The sequence below is a fragment of the Lutjanus erythropterus genome, chromosome 3, assembly GCF_056507025.1.
Source record: "Lutjanus erythropterus isolate fLutEry1 chromosome 3, fLutEry1.hap2, whole genome shotgun sequence".
Classification (NCBI taxonomy): Eukaryota; Metazoa; Chordata; class Actinopteri; order Lutjaniformes; family Lutjanidae; genus Lutjanus; species Lutjanus erythropterus.
This window is the reverse complement of record NC_139319.1, coordinates 9,169,366-9,192,401: the sequence shown is the minus strand read 5'-3', so window position 1 is coordinate 9,192,401 and position 23,036 is coordinate 9,169,366. Positions and strand designations below refer to the sequence as shown.

At 41.2% G+C, this 23,036-nt stretch overlaps 1 protein-coding gene across 1 annotated transcript; it reads left to right on the top strand.

The window, feature by feature from the left end:
• The first annotated feature begins 1,185 nt into the window (after positions 1 to 1,185).
• On the top strand, positions 1,186 to 9,869 carry LOC146329629 (uncharacterized). The gene is made up of 2 exons (XM_084712440.1): positions 1,186 to 2,408; positions 6,665 to 9,869. Exons 1-2 carry the CDS (start codon positions 1,552 to 1,554, stop codon positions 7,662 to 7,664), a joined length of 1,857 nt encoding a protein of 618 aa, XP_084568566.1. The 5' UTR covers positions 1,186 to 1,551; the 3' UTR covers positions 7,665 to 9,869.
• The last annotated feature ends 13,167 nt before the right edge of the window (positions 9,870 to 23,036 follow it).

The following is a 23,036-nucleotide window of genomic DNA, read 5'->3' as shown; positions in this document are numbered from 1 at the left end:
CCGGCTGGAGGCGATTCGGTACCAACTTTATTTTATTTTTATTTTTATTTATTTTATTATTTTTTTTATTGGCGCAGATCCTCAGTCGGCAGCACCTGGCCGGTTCTCCAACGTCTTCGGGATTTCAGCATCACACGATCCGCACACGGTCAGTCAATAATTTTGCCTTTTCTTTGTAGGTGAGATCATTAGTTATTTGCTCTTTGTCTTTTGTCCACTCTGGATTTTAACAGACTGTGTCTTCTGTATGATGAGACTAAGGTGGACATTTTTAAATTTCTATAGCTCAACTTCACCTTTTTTTTAAAAAAAAAAATGGAATAATTTGATGTTGGTGCAATCTACTCTTTGTTTAGAAATGGGAAAGAAATATCTGCAAAATGACAATTATATCTCCAAACAGCATCCTGCTCTCTACTTAATAAATGAATAATTAATACTAGCTATACTGCAAACATTTTTCCTTTTCAATCTTCTCTTTGGTCAGTAACCAGTAACTGAAATCTGGCTTTATTTGCCCTTTCTCTGAGGTTAAAATCATCTTTTTTTTTTTTAAACAGTTAGTCTTCTTTGTCCTTTATCCACTCAGGATTTAAACAATGTGTGCATTTTGTAGGTTTGGAGTAGATATTTTTAAGTTTCTTTATCGCAACTTCCACCTTTTTTAATGGCATTTATTATTATTTGATGTTGCAACTGATTCCCTTGTTCATAAATGGAAAAACTATATCTGCAAAATGAGAATTATATGCCCAAAGTGCATCCTGTTATCCCTACTTAATAAATAAATGATTAATATTAAAGCTAAACTGCAAACGTTTCTATTTACCAGGTCTACATTCTTAAAATTGCAGCAAATATGAAATAATTTCCTCACTTCCTTTGCTCTTTGCTAAATGTTTCTTGGAGCAGCTGTGAGGAGACGTTAAAAGCTTTTCAGTGTTTTCCTCTCCAGGAATGTGTTGTTTGCTGTTGTTTCATCTGCTACAGAGCTGTTAATACAGCTGCAGGTGGGAGCTGCCTCTCATATCTGTGATGTTTCTCTAAACAGATCTTATTGCATCCCTGTGATGGACTGAAGGTGTGAGGAGGAGGAGGAGAAGGAAGAAGAGGAAGGAGAGAGTGGAGGTCTGCATGCGGTTTGCTTTCCTTGAAGGTGAGAAAGTCTATTAACAGCTGGTGGTGGATTATATCAGGTTCGGACAGCCACTCCCTGGAGGAATGAAAGTACATATGTTACATAAGGACTGCACTGGGACCAGCGCTGAGCAGCATCATAACTCCAGCTGACTCATAAGATGTAACATAAGATGGGGAATCATGATTTACATGTGTCTACAAAGATTTTTATCCACTCAGAGCAGAAGGAGCTGCAGGCGTGGAGCCTGATGGGATGTTTTTGGTGAGGATTTCCTGCCTCTTTGGATTCTGATTTTTCCTCAGTCGTGTCTATGAATGGATTTTAATGAGGACCAAAGGAAACCAGTACAGTAGTCGAGAGATTTTTGTACCTCTCTGCTGCCTCTGTTGTTGGGGTTTTGTAAAAGCAGCATGGATCTGTCCCAGGACTGGGGCTCAGTCCAGCCCAGCTTCTCTCCACTGCTGCAGTACGACGGCTCTCAGGAAAGAGTCAACCACACCTACAGCTTCCACAGCCCTATAATGCTGCCCTCCACCTTCAGCTCACCCACTGCCTCCCTTCATCAACCTCTGCCCTCTCTGCTGCCCTCCTCCCTCATCTCCTCCCCTTTATTCTCCACCACTTCAACCTCATCCTTTCAAGAAACACCCACTTTTGTCTCCTCCTCCTCCCTTCCTTTGTCCCCGTCCACCTATTCTTCTAATGACCTGGCGGACCTGGAGAGAATGCTGCTCTGGACTCTCCACGAGCCCAGCACGATCGCTCTGACCATCATGTACTGTCTGTCTTTCATTCTGGGATTTGCTGGGAATTTAATGTCCCTGCGCGTTCTCACCAACAGGCGGAGCCGCCGGCTGGCTGGCGTCAGCGCCACGCGCAGCCTCCTGGTGAACCTGGCGGTGTGCGACCTGGCTGTGGTGTGCGTGTGCATGCCCATCACCCTTGGAAGTCAGATCTACACCGCCTGGGTGTACGGTGACCTCCTGTGTCGAGCCGTGCCCTTCACGCAGGCGGTTTCGGTTTCAGCCAGCGTCTTAACGCTGACGGTCATCAGTGTGAACCGCTACTACAGTGTTCGGTCACCACTGCGAGCTCGCTCCATGTTTACCCGCCGACGAATCTTGGCGACCGTCGCCGTGGTGTGGGCAGTGTCTTCGATCATGTGTGCACCTATTGCAGTGATGAACCGGCGACGGGAGATCAGCTTTGGCACGTTTGCCATCTTGGTCTGTCAGGAGGACTGGCCTGAGCATCGCCTCAAACAGGGGTAGGTACTCTGACCGACACCCAGGGTTCTTGGTCTTTGCAGAGGTAACACCTGAATCCAAATACGTTATTCGGATAAGCCCACATGACTGTTTGATCACTGATTTAATGCAACAAGATTACGCCCTTCAGCTGAAGGATATGTTTATATAGTTGTGTGTATTTAATGTAGAGTTTCTATCTTCAATACAAAGCAAAATCTTTAGATGTATAAAAGTTTCAGATTTTTCAGTTTCCACCAGGAAAAAGGGAGGTGGTGGTGGGCGTCATAAAAAGTAGTTTGGCTAAAACTACTTTGGCTAAAAAAAAAAGAGAGAGAGAGAAAGAGATAAAAAAGTACAGTATGAGGATGTGGAAATGTGATGCTTTGTAGGTGTTAATCCACTTCTAGTCTTCTATCTGACTGCAGATACAGAGACATAATTTTGTAGGTTGAACAGATACAGATACAGATACAAATACCAATGTCTCTGCTCACCTCCAGTAGACCCAGTCTTAATTCAAGCAGAAGTACAGATACTTGTGTAAAAAAAGACTCTGGTATGAGTTGAAGTGCTGATTCAGCTTCTTTATTCAAGTAAAAGTGAAAAAGTGCAGGCTCTGAAATGTACTTCAGGCATAAAAGTCAAAAGTTGCCCTCTGAAGGACATTTCTACTGAGCCTCAACTTTTCTTGGTGGCCGAATCTCATCATTTCCTCATTTTCATCGTGTGAGGTCTGTCGTGTGTGATAAAAACTGAGAGATACACTGAGGAATCTTTTCTGTGTGTTACTCTCCAGACCCTCTAGGTTGAAATCGGCCCTGATGTTGAGTTAGGGTTATAATTAGTGTTAAGGTGGCACAAAATGATGCAAAATAGAAATAATCTATAATTGCCTTATATGCATTAAAATATCAGTGTTAAAATGTAGTACTTAAGTACGATAATGAAGCATTTGTACTTTGTCACCTCCCACCCCTGCTTGCCTGTGGTCTAATCTGTGAAAATCATTTTTTGTTGACTTACAAATTATGATGCAGCCTGAGGCACCTGACACACCAAGCTGACATCCATCACCAGTGGTTTTCTGTTGTGTCCAGCTCTGTTGGCAGTAATTGGCTTCAAATGGCCAATTGAGGATGTGGAATTGGAGGAGGCTGTCAATGAAAAGAGAGCTCTTTGATTGGCTGTTCATCCCTGTGAATTTGATTTGACTGATTTAAAGTGTTTTCTCCGTCTGTTTTTTTTTCCCCCAAAGAAAAAACACCACGGGCCGACAAGAACAGGGCAGAGCAGAGTTAAAGTCTGTGTAAAGGAAATTCTGATTTTCTTCTTAACACGTTATACACATTAGTAAATACTTGCTGAAACATCTGAAAAGATTAAGAATTATGTATTGTAAATATGAATGGTGGAGTTAGCCTGTTGAACTGTTTTTCACCATTTTTTTGCTCAGGAATTTTTAGGCAGATTTGAAATATGACTCAGTGACACACTGGAGCCATTTGTCCCTGAACTCTATATGAACTGCATTAGCATTTAGCATTAGCGGTGCAAGTGATGATGACCCACAACCCCGCCTGTCGATCACAAACATACCTTTAGCGTATCATTCCAACAACCCAGTGCCAAGGGGGAAACTGAGAGGAACGAGTTGTTTTCCAGGTTTGGTTACTGTCAGGGCTTCCGAAACCAGCCCAATGGCGGATCAAAACCAGCACAAAACCAGCTCAACGGCCAGCAAAACCAGCTCTGGCAGACTTAGAGCATAGGCACATTGCATTTGTGTGTATTAATGTGGGTGTGCGTGTGATGTGTGCCAAGTCCGTGTGTGTACATGATGATCTAGAGTCAGTTTGGTAGGATTTAGGTAGAATTAAAAGATTTAATTTCAAATTATGGATGTGTATTTATGGACATTATTAATGTAATTTGCATGCAAATAGGTCTTCCCATCTGGCGAACAAAAAATTCATCCTGCAGCAACACCTCAACTTATTTTTCACAAATTTGAAGCCTAATTTTATTTAACTTTTTTAATCATTCAAATTTGGCTCGGTGGTTAATAACATTTTTCTTTCGTCTGACAAAACACAAATTTACTAGTGCTTGTCTCGTACACGGACTTTGAACTTAACTGTGCTAGTTGCAACATTTTTGCTGACATATTTACAACTGCTGTGATGTATTTTTTATCACAGGCACTTAACATGCTGGTTGGACTCTTTGTAATGTGTGTGAGGCCAAGCACCACATATAATCAGTTTTTGTTTGCCTGTGCTTGATCTTAAAGGCATATAAAAAGGATTTTCCTGAAAAAAGAAGAATGTATAGACTCATAAATGAATAATTATAAACATTATCTTATTAAATCATCAAAAGAAGTGAGTGGTTTTGGCTGTGTCAGCAGATACTCTGCCCTCTGTCTGTATTTTCTCATATTTTGCTGTGCTCAGGATGTTTCTGGACGTTAGTGTTTGAGCAGTGGTGTGCAGCACCCAGCCAATAACAGCACACCGGTTTTGAGGTCAGGTCCCTATAAAAAGCAACCCCTGCTCTCTGTCTGTGAGAGCTGCAGAGAGAGATTCACACAGGCAGAGCAGACTGAGGACACAGCAACAAGATGAAGGTTCAATTTAGCCACATTCATGGAAAGTCTGGAGTTTTGCCCAGCTTTTGTCATTCTGTCACCACCACTCAGCGACTCATACAGACATGAAAGGTACTTGTTAGCGGCTGAAAGTGACAGACTGGGCTTTTGATGTATTATAAAAAGCAAAAAAGTCCACATATGGAGGAGGTGGTGTGGATTGATCGGACAAATTAGCACAGGAGACTGAGCTTATTGTCCCATGTGAAACCAAAACATTATTAAAAGTTTTAAGGGTCGTAATATTACATGCATCACGAGACTTGCATCATGTGATGCATGTCAAGTAATGTACATATGGTAACCTCAAACATGATCTTATCCCAAACTTTCCCAAGTAGTTTTTGTGTCTAAACCTGGTACCAGGTGTTTAATGAAGATTTCTGGCACCGTCTGATAAAGCCAGCTACGCTACGACACAGCCAGCTGCTAGAGAACGGGTTGGTCCCTCACTTCATTCACTCTCAGATTCTCTCAACCAATGATACTCTTTCTCTGTCTCTTTTTGAGTGCTGCATTTCCACACGGCAACTGACAAATCTTGCATATTCTACCTTTAAAGTTTGGTTTGGTGTGCCTGGGGACTTTATTCTGATTTCCATACAAAGGCCCACCTGGCATTCAAACCTGTGAAGTTTTTAAATGCTGTGTGTTAAGTGCCCAGACCTTCACATTCATCATTTCTTTGTACTTTAAATCACAGGTTTAGAGACAGACTTTTGTCCCCTTTCATCCTTTATTTTAACATTTTTTTTGTTTTCCTTAACCTTGAGTTGTCAAATGGTTCTATTGTGTACACTCTATTCTTTTTTATCTTTTTGGCTGATTTACTATTGTGGCATCATTGTCTGTTAAATCACTTTGCAACTGTGTGCTGCAAAAATGTCAGTGAATGGTGCTGATCAAATATAATTTTCTCAGGAGTTCTAATATATTGCTGTTGGTTTTAATATTGTCACACTGATCCATGTTTCTTGTTGATGAAAAGGTGAGCAAATTAAAAAGTGGTATTGAAAGGAGTCCTCTGTGTCCCTGATAACTACACTACACCACGCTGCAATCTGTAATTTCAGAGTATGGAGCGTCTCCAGCAATGTAAAATATCCCTTCATAGTGCATCAACACATTTTCAGATGGATCTAATGAATATATTTAAACAGATATATCAGTCAGCCTGTCACAGCTGTAATGGTATAATATATAAATTTTAATTATAGCTACTACAATGAGTTTTTAACTGGTTATGAAACAGTTTCAGTTTAATACTGATGTCTCTATGTGATCTACATAAACAAAGGAGACCATCAGTGAGAAGATCGGCCATTTCAGTATAGTTGCTCGTAATGACTGCCACTGGGTCGGATTCTTCGTGAAATCATTTTTCTGGGTTGAAGTTACGCTGAGTAGTATGTTACGGAAGGAAGCAGGATGAGCTTTTTTGTTTAGATAATTATATTTTGTGGTTAGTGCGGTCGAAACACTGCTGTTTTTGTCCACAGAGGCCCCCAAAATCAATAAAATATAAAAGTTCTTTGTAGTAACTTTAAACAGACTTGCAGACTTCAGATTATGACTTAAGTTTCAGAGGTGAATTAAATCAGTTTGTCATTTTTAATTCTTCCACAGATACAATGTGCTGCTGTTTGTGATGCTCTACTGCCTGCCGGTGACGTTTAACCTCACCATAGGCTTCCTGACCGGCAGGCGGCTTTGGGGAGGAAAGAAATCCACGTTCGCTGATCTCGATCCTCGCAGTCAGGCCCTGCACGTCTCGCGCCTCAAGACGCGCCAGAAGATCGCCAAGATGGTGGTGTGTCTGGTGCTGCTGTTTGCCGTCTCCTGGCTGCCACTGTACTTGGCTGACCTTTGGATCGACTGCGAGCAAACACCACCATCTTGGCTCCTCCAGGCGCGGCCGTTTGCCCAGTGGCTGGGCCTGACGAACTCCAGCCTTAACCCCATCTGCTACTGTTTCATAGGGGATCTGTACCGCTCAGCGAAGGTGATACGGACGCGATACTACCAGAAGGTCGCTGCTCTCTTCGGCAGCTCCTCATTCTCCAGCTCAGCTGCAGTGGCATCTCCTGTTACAGTGATTACGGACACTAAAGTGACTGCCGCTGAGCGCCACCATATTGCCGCTGCTGCGGCGGCGGCAGCATCTGCCTCCATCGTTACAATCCCCCGGCTGCTGAGCTTGGCTCGAGGCCAGGGACTGGGGCAGAAGGTCGGAGACAGTTCAGACAGCCGAGCAGGATCCGACCACAGTATCTCAGACTGGTGTCGGTCCAGTCCCAGTGTGTGTGACAGCTCCTTGTTCCCCTGCCAGCTACACACACTCCAGCGCTCCATAAAAAGGGCAGACCTGCTTCCCACAAGGAGACACTCTCTTAATGAGAAAGTGGGACCATTACCTTTAAGGATTGAGTCTGTGGAAATAGACATGCTGCCTTTGAGGAGGCACTCAGGGGACAGAATTCATGGTCTGCCAGCTGATAAGAGAGACATCATTACCATGGGCAGGGAAGCTCTCTGTTACACCGGACAGCACAGAAGCAAAGCATCACAAACCTACACTCTGGTAAAAGACAGGGAGGATGAAACAACCAGTATGACCAGCCTGTGAAATCTGCAGATAATCTGATGTATCAGCAGGGAGGGATGCTTTCTTTTTTTTTTTTTGCAACACGCAGCTCCTGATTCACAGTTTGCAGTTGACAGTGTGAGTTAATCCCTTGCAAAAGACATTGTTTGTCTTGAGGCTAAACTGACCTGGTCTACACTCTACGTCTTTTGTCTGTGTTATACTCTCTTTTTTATCATCGAGACCATAGGATGCAGGACCGATGTCTGCGACGAAGAGATCAGGTTTTTGAAGGCAGGCGTGTGGAGCAATGATGGAGTGAACCCTGCAGGGGAAGAGTTGGAGTCTTATTTAACCCTGTGCCATAAAGGCAGTTATCAGTACGAAGGATGGATTGCAGTAGAGCACCATCACATGGAAGTCATATTATAAGTGATTCAGCTGCTAGTCACGGTTGTGTCTAACATATGCTTAGGACAATAACCCAGCAAGACGTAACTTTATGACAAATTCTTTTGTTTAGATTCCTCTCTTTCTTATTGTTTTGCTTGTTTTTGATTGTATTTGTTGCTCACAGAAAAGGTCAAACCCTTTCTTAAACTGCAATGTATCGCACACAGATATATCATGTGTAAAGAGTTTGTGGCAGGCCTTTTGCAGGATAATGCCTGCAGTCTGTGAAAGATACGACACTAGCAGCAGTTGTTCACATGTGCAGTCATACAGGTAATCTGCAGGAAATATGAGATATTCCGTATCTGAAGCAGAAAATGGAAACTCAGAACACAGTGAATGGATTTTTGTTTTGCACATAATAACTCTGTGATATCGCTCTTAGGTATGAAATAACTTTTCTGGTCCATCAGATTTTATGAAAGCTAGGCCAGGTCATCTGAAATAAGCCCAAAACAAGCAGGGTTTCTTCATTCAGAGGAAGTTTAAAGGGTCAGTTCACGCAAGTCACCACAAATATGCCGCTTAACTCGCGCCCCTGTAAACAATGTCATGTTTACAGTGTTGCTCACCGAAACACACTGTGTCCTTTTAGGCTAACAAATGTGCTGAATGCATTTCCTTCCACACAGAACATCTGACAAGCCACTTTTTAGATAGATCAGTGGAGTGTGAGTGTGCTTCAAAAATAGCTCCACCTAACCTCGACCATATTAACCAGACCAATTATAAGAAAAACATGTCAATGGGACGTATGTACGTTCATTCAGACCTACCCCTAAAACCGCTGCTCCATAGTGCCAGCGGTTCAGAGACCTAAAAACCAGGACAAGTGAAACTGAAACCTTATGTCTGGATGCCACTGAAGGTCAGAGAAAATGTTTGTGATTTGTTGTGAGCTGACCCTTGAAATGTTCTTGCTGATATCACATGAACTGTACTGTGAAAAGATGCGGAAAAAAACAAGAGTTTTCAGTTTAAATATTTGATAGCAGGAGAGTTTTTTTGTCCAACCAGAGACACTGCCTGTTCAACCAGCACATGCCTTGTTGAGTAAAGGACTGAAACAGGGTGCAGAGATAGCTTTAAAGGTTAAAGAAATAAAACACACACATGCGCACACACGCACACAAACACATACACAGATGCATGCACACGGACAACAAAATCTAATCTACCCTCAGGCTGCTTCAAGTTGTGTGCGAGGCAGAGGTGGTGAATAGGATGAACTGCTGTGACATCAAGCTGCTAATCACACTTGTCCTTGCAGCAAAAGTGGAGTGGTGCAACACTCAAGGCTTCAAACTGTGTCGAAACTGTCCTATTTATGTCATTGGATAAGGTTGCTTTGTACCTTAGAAAATCTCAATGCCATTATGCTGTGACTGTGTCTTTCATCTCTCCTTCTCTCTTTACTTTCATCTACCTCTCGGTCTTTCTCAGTTTTGCACTGTGTCAATGGAGGGCATGTGTACTCGATAATGCGCATTTGATGTTTCATTAAAAAAGCAAAGAGTTTGTCTGTGGTCACCTGTAACTGCGACAGAAACGTCTCAGGATTTGAGGAGCCTTCAACGCAGCCGTTCTTAAAACAACTTCAGTTTGAGGAATTTGTAAGTTGTCTTAAGCTAACAGGGATTTAATAAATTGTGGGAGGCCTGGAATAGACTGATAAAAGGTCTGCGCAGCTCTTGGATTCTTTGTCCAATCTTCTCTTGTTCCCCCAAGCTTGATTAAATCTTAATGGGATCTGAATTTAGTTATGAGTAGCTCTCATTCCTTTATCAAATGAGTTACAAAGAAGTTGAAGGAGGGAGCGACTCAAAGACAGTCTCATCAAACTTAGGAGACGGAAATCGCTCCACCATGAATTTGATTAGTGGTTGTACAACAAGTTTGGCATGCTAATTTTACTTCTTCGTCATGAAGAAGAGTTAGCTTTAAAATTTCAAAATTTAAATGAAACCTACCCATAACCTTGGGTTAAGTTCAGGCAGTTTGCAGGTTCTGCAACTGCTGCTCCTACCAGAAACTCAACAGAAGACTGCTGTGTTTCAGGTGAGGTTTTTTTTTTTTTACACTGGCCAAGTTTGCTTGTGTTTTGTTAACATTCTCAATGTTAGATGTGAAAATATTGGGAGAAGTGGAGGTAGAACATCAGAGAAGCAGAATGACAAACAGTTTGTAATCGATGGAACAGTAAAAAAGATAAACTAAGATGTCTGTTTGCTTTGAACGTCGGTTTCTGGTTAAACAAAACAAATCTTACTCTTTAAAAAAAGGTCTCTCTCTGTAGCGATCCTTTCCATAATGTTGTCAGACACTTGTAATAACAATCTGAACCTGTCAGTAGCAAAAATATGAACGTTTAATGGACATACTTAGATGGTGAGAAGTTACTCGAATGGATTACGTTGTAGTTTTGTTTCGCTCCTGACAGCTGCAGGAAACTCGCTCAATACTTGACCAATTTCAAAAATTGTTGTTGTCCCCATTAGTCACTGAAACACAAAAGCTTGGCAAAATGGAGTCCAGCTTGAAAAACCAAAACCAAAAACCGAAGTTTTCGCTTCAAAGGCGCTGTGTGAATCCTTGAGCTCTAACAAGTGTGTTTGAATGCACTTTTTCTTTCTGCATAAAACATTTGCACATCTGATTTTTTTTGTAATTTGAAACGCTTATTGATTTCGTCCCTGCTTGCAGCTTGGAGCTTTCTTCTTCTCCTTAACTTTACTTGTGCATTACAACTTTTCTTGGAACATTACTGCAACCGGTGGATCTGTGGAAGAGTGTGAAGCCTTTGGCAGCAATTTTGCATCACCATGTTCTTAAAACAAGACAAGGACTGACTCATCAGCACATTGCTTCATGGCCAAGTGGTGAAACACTTCGCAGGGTACCTTTAACAAGTCGTAAACTTCATGAGTTGGTAATTTAGTTATGCTAACATACTATGGATACTGTGATATGAAACCACATATGGTTTGGGATCGACCGAGAAAATATTGATAATTACACAATTTTGTGAAATTTTAGTTTTCAAACTTTGTGAAATAAACAGTGAATCCTTCTTTAATCATTACCCCATGTGGAATTATAAAAAACAAGTGTTTTTATTAATTTTATTTATTATTGGTTGATTTGTCAGGGACAGTGCAAGAAAAAATGTAGCAGGTTACAATAACAAGATACAGATGTGTTGCATACAGGGTTTATAGCCAAGGCTACTTTACAAGTCCTGTCCCTTGTTAGGCTTTTCTGCTTAAAAGATTATGACATTAAAAAAAAAGAGTTCATTAGTAAAATGAAGTGCATAATAAATAGTGAAATGCACACACAGAAATCACTGATCAGTGGTCAAAGATTTTGTTTTGTTCCAGGTAACATTTTAGCCTTTCACTAAATGTTGTCAGATCAGATGCCAAAACCTGCAAACCTGCAAAAACCTGCAAGAGTCTAAAGGGCGCATGAAAACAGACACCAAACAAAGTCATTGTTAACATACAGATCGGTGAAAAAGTGAATCAACAACCTGAAAACATAAATTGAGGAACATAAACGAGTGCTGAAGCTCCTATACAGCTGTGCCACTGGACATGAACATGCATATAAATGCGCAGGGCCGAATGGGACCAGTTAAACCTTATTTTGGATCAAGATGGAAGGAGGAAAAAATCTAAGAAACTTGGAAAAAAGAGATTTATAATTAGGGCACAGATGGCAGGAGCTTCAGTCACAAAGAAAAAAGTCATATCTTCAGCTGAGTCATTTTTCACCAGGCTTGACAAGTGGGTGAGTGTAAGTGTAGCTGACAAGTCCTCCAAATTGAATGAACTACACAACGAAACCTAAAATAAAATGGTTTTGTGATTGGAAGCGCCTCTTGACAGGATGACATGATTTATCTGTGCCTTTCAAATGTGGTACAAATCACAGCTGCAGAAATAATTCTGACGCTGCATTGATTAGGTTATGGCTACTCAGTCAATCATTCATGGATTTCATTGTTTTATTACTATCAGGGCGTCGCCCTCTGCTCCATTTTTACACCCATTTTCTAGTAATAGATGGAGGCAGGATCAGGTGGAGCTGGTGCTGAATCAAGGTGTATTGATTGGTCTGGACGGCACTCATTAGAGAAAAGAAATCAAAATAGATTAATTTTGGCTGTTGATTTCATGCTGTGTAACTTCATTAGTACGTAATATTAAAGTACTCAGCAGCAAATTGTATTTTAGCCTCCTAAAAATAGGCCCCATTATAAAGATCAGTTTAAAGCTGCAGTAGGCAGAAAGCCTAAAAACTGTTCATTGTTGAGTCTCAACTGAGTTGGGTTTCATTTTCTCCATCTTCAACCCCTCCTACCAGACGAGCAGCACACGCTTCATGTGCACAGGCTGTTGCCTGTTGCCTGTTTAATGAGGCAATCGTGAGCGAGCGCAGAGCAGCAGACATCAACTGTGTGTAATAAAACAGACACCTGACAGTACAAAACAGTGACAGAGGAAAGAAACTAAATTTCAAAACATAAAAATTCAGTGTGAAGCTAAAGAGACTTTTAAAAACATCTTTCTCTCTGTTCTCCTGCACACACACAAGCAAGAATCACAACACAGACTTGTTGGATGGGGAGAAAGGGAGGCTTGTCAGGATTTGGCTGCGGTTGGCGAGACATGACTGCAACATGGTTTGACTTGTCAGTCCAGAAGCACCATGTATGTATTTGTGTATCAGTACAGACTACTCACCAGTCAGAGGTTGATTCTTTTCTTTACATCCCTCCTCTCTTTACTCTCATGACGTGACTTTCAAACACATTTCTTCTCCAGTCAGCGCTCAACAGTACAGAGAATAATTATCTTGCAGTGAACGGCACGGTCGGCTCCTCCGTGGTCTCTGCGGCACACAGGTTTACAAGCAAACGTGAAGATTAATCCCAGAAGTTTAAAAAACAAATGCTGAGCTTTCATCTGGCCAGTGTTTCTTCCTCCAGAACCTCCAGTCTGCCACTGACCCTCTCCTCCAGAGCTCCCCAGCTCTGATCATTTGTCTGTCTGCTCTGTGTCTCAGCTCCGTCCGGTCCTCTCGGCACTCGGCAAAGCTCTGTGATACACGTGAATGAACACAACTGAAGGTGAACTCAGAAGTAACAGAGCGAGCTGACAAACTCCTGGGTTGAGCATGTTGCTCATTTTGGGACTCTTTTAAGATTCTCTTTCTGATAATTCAGTTTTATCATGACTTTTCCTGCAGCAGTTTCTGACATTGATTCAGAGTCTCACTGAGGGGACGTGCAGCTGCACTAGCAGGAGGAGCCCCCCAGGTCTGAGAAGACCTGTGATTGGTTTAAGTCTACTGTCATGGGCCAGATTCTCTAAATGAAAATATTTCTCAGTGATACCAAAATAATGTTACCTACCCTAGCTTTTAGTGTACGCAACATTTAGAACATTTTCACTGCTCTATCTTACTGTCAGACAACCTTTTTCTGACTGGAAACCATTGTTATATAAGACAAATATTGCTCTCCAAAGCCACCAGACTCCACTGGGGAAATCAGTTATTTTACCTCACAGAATACAGGAGTTACTGGTCTACCACTGTCTCAGTCTGTTAGTTTGTTTGTGTTATTGTGTGACTTTGGCATTTTAAAAGGTTTGTTCAGATTCACCAAGTAAAGAGACGTGCAGCTTGTAAAATTGATATACGTCACCCTTCATGGTGCAGACATAGGGAAATATGATGTCACCACAGTGACATATCATCATGCCTGTTTCATTCTGCTGCCCTGCAAAGCCTGTGTACTGTTTGTTTTTCCATTGCTGTCCAGAAGGTGTTGTCCATCTGCCATCCGCCTGAATCTTGACAAAGAGCACTGACTGACATTATTGATGAAGAGGTACTGGGTCGAACATATTGATACTTGCTTTTGTAATATCACTTAGCAGACAGGGCTAAAGTGGAACTCCTTTTCAGCGTGGGAGTTTCATATCTCAGACCAGCCCACTGTTACAGCGGGTGAACGAGGTAAGACAGGACTCAAATGCTCGGGAGACAGCTCTTGGTTCAAAAACACAGCCTTTACTTGCCAAAAAAGACGGTTCGATACACAGGAAGTCAATCAGCGAAGGGAAACAAATCCAGTGGGGAAAAGGCAGAGACAGAGTCAGAAAAAAGGCAAAAAAAAAAAAAAAAAAAAAAAAATCCTGAAAATCACAACACTAGGATAACAAAGGCTGTAACACCAGACGCACAAAGGCGTTAAGGCGAAGTGGCACAGACTGAAAGCAAGACACAAAGAAAATACTCTTGTTCAGAGGACAATAAGAAGACAGGTGAGGCCAATAAGTGCGGGGTAATCAAAAAAGGAGGGAAAACACACAGAGGTAGAGGCTGAAATGATCTGAAATGAGAGGAAACGTGAGTAACAGGGTCAAATAGGAAACTGAATGAAAAATTCACAACCTATTCTACTGGAGATAACTACTGTTTAAGTGTTTTTGTCCACTATAATGCTCTCTGCTTTGACTGCCTTGGGTTTTTGTCAGCCTGTTTTTGAAAGTGCGTCTTGCTGCTACTTGACATTTTACAAAGTAAGCGAATAATGTGCAGCCCTCGAGAGATGAACACCTGTGAAAAGATTAAATATGTAGCAGTCCTCGCATCAACAATCACAGTGGAGAGTAGGCCTGTCTAACAGATGCAATCAGTTTATTCTTTAGCATCATGATGAGCATCAGTTCAAGCACTGAAGGGTGCAGCAAATATGTACACAGAACACACACACAGAATAATTTACGCATTTTACTAAGACATACATTCACCTGTGTTCATGGGCACCCAGTTATTGCTGAAAGTGTGGGTGCAAGATTAGGTTAAGATTAAAGGATGTATAGCACTTTTTTTTTTCTGCAGCAGTGACAAAATATTAAATTACAATATTACTCTAAACTCCCTTTAACAAATATGACAAATTAACAAACAATACAAACTTTACATTTTGGATTATGTCTCCTTGGCTTGTTACCAGCCTCTGTTGGCTAGCTGCACTATTTTAGTGGAAGAGGACAGTGGGAAAGAAAGATAATATGAAACATGTTTGATGTTATTGTGGTTATTATTTATTTTGGATGTTTGCTCCCCCACGTCTAATTGTCGGGGTGCCGGTGCTCCACTTGCTCCACTGCTGAGGGGGCCTATGCCTGCATTAACAGGATTTACAGTGTACATACACTTGATTAAAGCCGACAGCTCATTCACAAAATACCCCGTTTTAAACCACTAATGAGAGAAACGTTTAAGCCACCTCTAATATTAACACAAACACGCCTAAAAACAGTTGACAGCGGGTCTGACATCACATGTAGCAAACACAGGAAGACTTTACAAGACTAAATTAATCATAAAATGATCTTACTTTATGCAGTGGATTTTCCTGGCTCTATCATGTGTGAAAAACACAATATCATCAAAGTCTAATTATTGATCCGTTCAGTCATTAGTGAAAGTTGCTGTGAGGAGTTTTTTGTGTTGTTACTGTATGTCTACAGCTGCTTTTCTCTGGATCAAACACTCATATCATGCAAATACTCATAACTTCATGGCTGTGGTAATAGCAGGTAGGTTTGTCTTTGAAACTTTAACATGTCTGACTTTTTCTGCTTCAACTTTTCTTCAACTTTCTTGGGTCTTTATCGGGAGCAGATACAAGCAGCTGAAATGAGTTTCCTCCATATGGTGGCTGAGCTCAGCCTTAGGCTGCATCCACACATAAGTTTTGCTACATTTTGTCCTCATGTTCACACCAGCTAGGAGTTTTAAAACCCTTAAAACGGATATGTTTGGAAATGCTCCTGGCCCCGTTTTATTTTCAATTTATTTTTTTGGGAAATGATGACAGTCACTACGTGTCTTTCCCTGATTTGTCATGAGAGGCTGCTTCAGCTTTATGCTCTTTTATTAAGTTTTAATGCTCTTTTAAAAGTTAATGTTTCTGGATGAACTTGAACTTGATGTCAAGTTCATAACTGGTCTACATCTGAAAAGATACAGTTATATATTTTGTGGTAAAGATGAACAACTGACCAACAACCAGTCTACAGGTTGGCATCATTCTTGGACTTCCTGGCTCTGATTTGGGCGGTTTTCACACGCGGACAGCCACAGTGTTGACGCCATGACACAGCTAATGGAGGTCATGGAGACTATTCCTGAAACAGTGCCAGGCATTTGGAAGGGAATAATTTTCAAATAAAATTTCCATTTCAAAATAAAAATATAGTTGTGTAGATGCTGCCTTAGAGATCGGGTGAGGAGCTTGTACATTAGTGCACATTCTGCAAGTCTCTGAAAGTAAAAGAACTGATTTGACTTCTTTACTTAAGTAAAGGGGAAAAAGTACAGGCTCTAAAATGTAAGTAGCCATCTTTACGATGTTTTTGTCATCTTTTTGTCTTCTTGATTCTTTTTTGTCTTTAACATCTTGTGTCTCAATAATTTCCTGCGACTGCATTAAAACTAAATAACAAGTCTGTTTTGAAACTGTAAATGTAAAGTTGAAAGTACAGCAATTGTAGGGAGTAAAATCAAAAAGTTGTCAGAAAAATCAATACTGAAAAATCTACTGAAGTACAGTATTTGTACTTAGTTACTTCTCACCTCTGGAAGGCAGCCAGCCGATGTGGTTCAGGCATCTGATTAGGATGCGTCCTGGACTTTCTCTGGAGGGCACATCCAACTGGGAGGAGACACCCGAGGTGGACCCAGAACCCGCTGGTGGGATCACACATCTCATCTGGCCTGTGAATGTGTCAGGATCCCTCAGGAGGAGCTGGAAAGTGTTGCTCAGCCTGCTGTCACCGTGACCCGACCCCGGATACGTGTAAGAAGATGGATGGATGGATTAAAGTACCTGCTTCTGCTTGTGCCTCCCTCTTCTCCCTCTGCAATGCATAATTATCAAGTTATCCAGGAAACATATTTATTTTACTGTCCGACAAAGATGTTTGTTTGAGTAAATTTCAGGTTTCTGGTTTCCAGTTGCAGGTAAGGTATAACTTGTAGGGAGCTGAGTTCATTGCAGACATCCCCGTTTGTGAAATATCTGATTCTCGAAGCAGTCACCAAGATGTGATGAGCAAACACGCACATGCACATAAACACACACACAATTTCATTCCACAATTTCAGATATCCCTGGGACTCATGATGAGGCACTTCAACTCATGATTGCTTTCATTTCTTCAGACGTCCAGCCATTCTGATTCTCTCAGATCTTTTCACCGCGTCCTCTCTTCATTCTGTGTTTCTCTTTGCACTTCATCCCCTCTTTCTTTTTCTCTCTCCACCTCTCTTTCTTTTCCTGTTTCTTTCCGTTTTGGTCATCTCCTTTCTCCATGCGTCATTGCTGTGCCGGTGTCAGAAACTTGTGCTAACAATAGCCTGTTTTTCTTTCTCTTCCTCTCCCTTCATTACCATCTTCATATTTCCTTTTTTGGCAGCAAGACAAGGGCCATTTAACACTAGAGAGCATAGCTGTAGGGGTGCAATGCACACTCAAGGCACAGCAACAGTGAAGCCAAAATGCTGTGAAATAATATACATGGTGATGGTGCCTCTGTTGCAAAGCCAAAAACACCACTTATATTTTATTGAGGTGGCTGATTACAGAGGGGAGATATTAGTACAGAAACAATGTTCTGCTGACATAACGTCAAATAGTTTTTACTTAAAATATTAAACATTGACTGTGAAATGTGTCTCACTTTAGGTTTTAATGATGCCTGAAGAGAAGACAATTTCTGCCTGTTCTTAATGCTAAGCCTGTCTGCTCCTGCTCATGTTTGCACTGCAAACGCTGGTACCAGAAGGATTTTCTGCACACATATGATAACCTTTTATTAATAAGACAGGATCTACCATACGTACTTATCCTGATTACTAACTACGGAGTGAAACCTTGACTTTAATACTGATTCATGTCAAAAAAAATATCAGTTCTGTTTTATAGACTGCTGCAATTTGCAACAAGTCTTTTTAGGGTATGTTCACACTGCAGGCAAGAGAGGCACGAGTGATTATCTCAATGCGACATCTGTGTGAACAGTCATATTGGAATTCATGCGACTGTTGCGTCACGTACTTGCCTTAAAGGGGTAATTCACCCAAAAAATGAAAATGCAGTCATTGTCTACTCACCCTCATGCTGATTGAGGGTCAGGTTTATTTTGTTCCAATCAAGTGTCCTGAAGCCCTGACATGCTGTTTACACACGGTCACATCACACACACCTGGTTCAGATGGTGTGCGTGCATGTGAGTGTTTGAAAAACTGGTCACTATTCACTTCTATTGTTTAGGAGATACAGCAACACTGTTTTCTTGTGAAACTCCAGCAGTTTTTTGTGGACTAAAGAACTAAACCCGACCTTCAGTTGCTATGAGGGTGAGCAGATGCCTACATTTTCATTGAACTATTCCTTTAAGTCTTTTGCTGCTGAGTCTTGTGAAGATGTGCTCACAGGCTAATTTCACACTCAAGACAAAAAGAAAAAAGTGTCTCAAATCAGTTTTTTTCCCCCGAATGTGATTCTGATCATTTTTTTCCCAGCACTTATCATATGACCTTTTCAATTCTGATATGGAACATTTTCATATGTGGTGCGGTGATTTTTTTTTTTTTTTTTTTTTTGCAATGCAACTGTGTGAATAGTCATATCAGAATTCATGCAACTGTGGTGTCTTGCTGCAAGACTCTTGTGGAGAGGCGGTGACAGAAAAAGTTAAAAGTATCCCTTGACATCCTGAAATTTTGAGGAAATCTGTTTCTGTGAAGCTCTCCACATGACAATCCCATCACTCCTGGATATGACTAGTCATCCAGGGATGGCTCAGTATAGAAGTAGCAGCCATTGCTCCACAAAAAGCCATAATTAAAAATTTAGCTCTGTTATCATCTGCTCATGAATTTACTGGCTTTCACTGCACATCAAATTAAAAATTAAACAGTAAACACTGACGACACTGAATGTTTACTTCCGTGTGTTCTGTGTGTGAAGCTTTTGTCATTGTCCTTTTGTGCGTGAGGGTAATTAAAAAAGTCTGATCTGAGCAATTAATCTGATTTGAGTACGGAGGCTTGCAGTGTGAATGCGGCCTAAAAGTGGCCCTGCAATTTTGAATGAAATCTGTTGCTGTGAAGCTATTCCAGTCATAATCCCACCACTCTTGGCTCCAAGACCACAGCCAGGTGTGCTCTACAAAAAGCCATAATTAAAAAATTGTCTCTCTTTATCCTCGTCCTCGTTATCATCTGCTCACAAATTCGCTGGCTTCCACTGCACATCGAATTAGAAATGACACCCATAAGCTTCAGTGGCCTTCATGTTTATTTATGTACAGCAGAGCGCTGTGGGTGATGTCTTTTGACGGTGACCACTTCACACCCTGATATTGGCCACGTTTAAAACATAAATCCAAATGGAGCACTAAGGCTTGCAGTGTGAATGTCGTCTCAAGCCATTTTGCCATGTGCACTCTAGACTATCCCTCAAGAATAAGGTCAGGACATCATCTGAATGTGTCTTTCACACATGCAGCATGCATGCATTGTCTGAGTCAGATGTGTTCAAATGGTCATATTAAAAATACTCTGAATAGTTTAGGCAAAGGGCAGCACCTGCAGAGCATGCAGCAGGAGGAGGAGGACTCATCTGTAATTATGACTTTGCGCTCATATCTGCCTGCCTGCAGCAGAGACACTTGTGGTGTGCTGGGATTTGCAGGACGCCCACTTTTACTTTTCTCACTGTAATATGTAATATTTCACATCAGATGATGATGATGAAAGTCATTACAATGTGAGCTAAAAAAATATTAGACTTGTTTAGGCTCATATTGATTGACATTGAGTTCACTTGTAACCTATTTCTCCATTTTATTCACGTGTCCCAGTAAGTCATGACAGTGAGCCAACATGCACGATATCAGGACTCAGTCAGGAATTCAGCCATTATTAATTTTATTATTTACACACGTGCGTTCCTACTGTGACATGCCAAGATGTGTCAAATGGCCCAGCATGGATGTGTCACACGTGGGTGTGACTTGTTAATAGCCACTGATGCAACACACCTGAGAAAATACTGAAAGGGTGACTCATGTGATTTGGGTATTTTTGGACAATTTGGGATGTTTTTGTCAGGTTCTCAGAGTGCAGGCATGTGAGGTAGAAGCAAGGGTGTAGTTGGTTGTAAACCCAAGTAAACTGAGTTTATCCGCCTCTTTGAAATGAGGCTGAGAGTTTACTCATCTATGTCAGATCAGCTGCAGAAATTTTCAAATTTCCTACACTAACCTAAAATTTCAGTGTGTCAAATTTAATATCAATGTGATATGCCACAGTGTGCAAACCACAGATGTACAGTTTCGACGATCATGCCCCTGCAGTCCTGGAAATCTGCATCTTTACAGTATCTGATTGCAGGACCTGCAGACAACTAGTTTCAAAATTTTCACCATCCAGATTTTGCTGTAGCCCACACAAATCCCAGAAATGTCTCCTCACTTACTGTTTTTGGACCATTTTATGTCTTAATGAGGGGAGAGAGATGAGGAATGACATGCAACAAAGGTCACTGGCCAGACTCAAGTCAGGGACGTTGCAGTTCATTGTCAGTACGAACAGCCAGTCCCTCTGATTTTTTTTTTTTAAAGAATTTAAAGCTAGAGTAGGCAACATTGTTTTGTATAATTGCGAAATAATTTCATAAAAATCAGCATATTGTAAATCAAATGTTCTGAGTGAGAACTAGACTTCTGCACCTCCTCCACAGCTCTGTTTTCAGCACCGCTTATATTGCAGCAAACTGCGCCTGAGACGGAGCGACTCTGGAGCGGGGACAAAGTGAGCCCAACTCATCTCCAAGTGGGCTGCGGTCATGTTGCGCTGACCACAGCCAAAAGGTGACAAGCCTCCTTTTCTCCCCCTCCAACGAGCGAGTGACGTGATACTGAGCTCATGTGTGCAGGAGAGCAGAGAGAAAGACATTTTTAAAAGTCTCTTCATGTTCAGCACTCAGTGCTTTTGTAGCTTTACACTGAATTTGAAACGTAGTTTCTCTCCTCTGTTGCTGTTTTGTACTGTCAAGTATCTGTTTTATTACACACAGTTGATGTCTGTGGGTCAGTGCTCACTAACTATTGCCTCAATAAACTGTTGCCTGCGCACATGAGGTGTGCACTGCTCGTCTGGTAGGAGGGGCTCAGGACAGAGAAAACCAAACCTAACTCAGATGAGACTCAACAATCAACCATCTTTAGGCTTTCTACTTACTGCAGCTTCAAAATTTCTACTCAGACCTGCAGGTCAGAACTTTTGTCTCCTCCCTCTGGCAGTGAGAGTAATTACACAAAGACTGTGGACATGCATTTATGACGCATGCTTTGACGCATTGTAATTTTCTGCAGTGGGCTCCAACAAGCTGTGGCCTACGCCAAAGCTACGGTTGCTTCCCCCTTCAGCTCTGGCATGTGTTGTTGTTTGTCATAAAACACATCAATACTGGTATACCACAGATTACAAATTTAAAAACACTTTGGATCACAGATTGATTGATTATAAGAGATGTTCAGTTACGTGTGAAAATCTTGCACACCAGCTTTAATATTACTGATTTTGTTCCAGATTTGTTGCTGCACTAGTATATTCCCTAAAACTCCATAAAAATATTGCTCGACATGACTTATTGTAGTTATTGCTAATAAATATTTTTTTCTAACTATGTAAAACACATACATACTTTCACATTTGTGAAAGTCCCACACTGCAGGTTTATGTAGGGTTGAAACTAACAATTGTTTTCATTATTGCTTAATCTACTGATTATTTTTTGTGCATTACAGTCCCCGAGAGCCCTGATTCTCAACCTAATTTCCAGGGGTGGAGAATAAAATAAAATACTGTGGCAAGCAGCATGGAGTGTTAGGAAGCAGCTTACAGCGACGGCATAAAGGACAAGCTCTGAAAAATATGTAAATTACAGCTGGCGTAAAGAGAGGTAACAGCCACCTCACTAGGGCTGCAACTATGATTTTCATCGTCAGATAATCTGTTGATTATCAGTATCAATCATTTGTCTGGTCTATAAAATGCCAGAAAAAGGTGAAAAATGTCCATCAGTGCCTCAAACATCTTGTTTTGCCCACAACCCAAAGACATCCAATGGCGTGGAGAAGAGAAACCACAAATTGTTCACATTTAAGATGCTGAAATCAGAGAGTTTTGACTTCTTTTTTAATTACTCAAACCAATTAATTGATTATCAAAATGATGATTAATTCAGTAATTTAATATTAATCAATTGCTTAATTGTAGCTCTACACCTCATTAATCATAACATTTGCATTTTGTAACATCAAATAGCAAACTTCAACTACTCAGTTCAGCAACCATGATGGGACGGGAATGATTTTTACATTACATGGCCTGTACCAGTGATATCATTTGCCTTACAATAGATTTTATAGAGTATGTTATCACATGGAACAACTACTATAGCAAGGCAAGTTTATTTATATAGCACCAGTCAGACACAAGGCAGTTCTATCAGACTGAAGCCAAGAGACAAAGGACTCAAAGACACAAGGTCTTTTAATGGAATAGGGTTGTCAGTCCAGAGAGAAACAAAGGTATGAAAAAAAAAACAATAGGCTGAAGCTGAGTCAAGTACACAGAAATCAGGTCAAATCCACTAAGACAACACAAGGAAAAAAGGCTGGGACTCTTAAGGAACAGAGACGAACTGGCAACAGACAAAGGGCAGCACAAGGACAATATTCACAAGGGAGACGGGGCAAGAAAGGACAGACAGAAAAGTCAGTATCACAAGAAAACAGGAAATATGGACAGAAAACTGGAAACAAGGAAAACATGACCTGCACTGTGAGATCAGGATGTAACAAA

What these genes read in the sequence shown, in the direction of transcription:
- LOC146329629 (XM_084712440.1), top strand. Translation starts at nt 1,552, where the DNA reads ATGGATCTGTCCCAGGACTGGGGCTCAGTCCAGCCCAGCTTCTCTCCA. An exon ending in GAGCATCGCCTCAAACAGGG is followed by an intron (nt 2,409 to 6,664) that starts GTAGGTACTCTG and finishes ATTCTTCCACAG; the next exon opens with ATACAATGTGCTGCTGTTTG.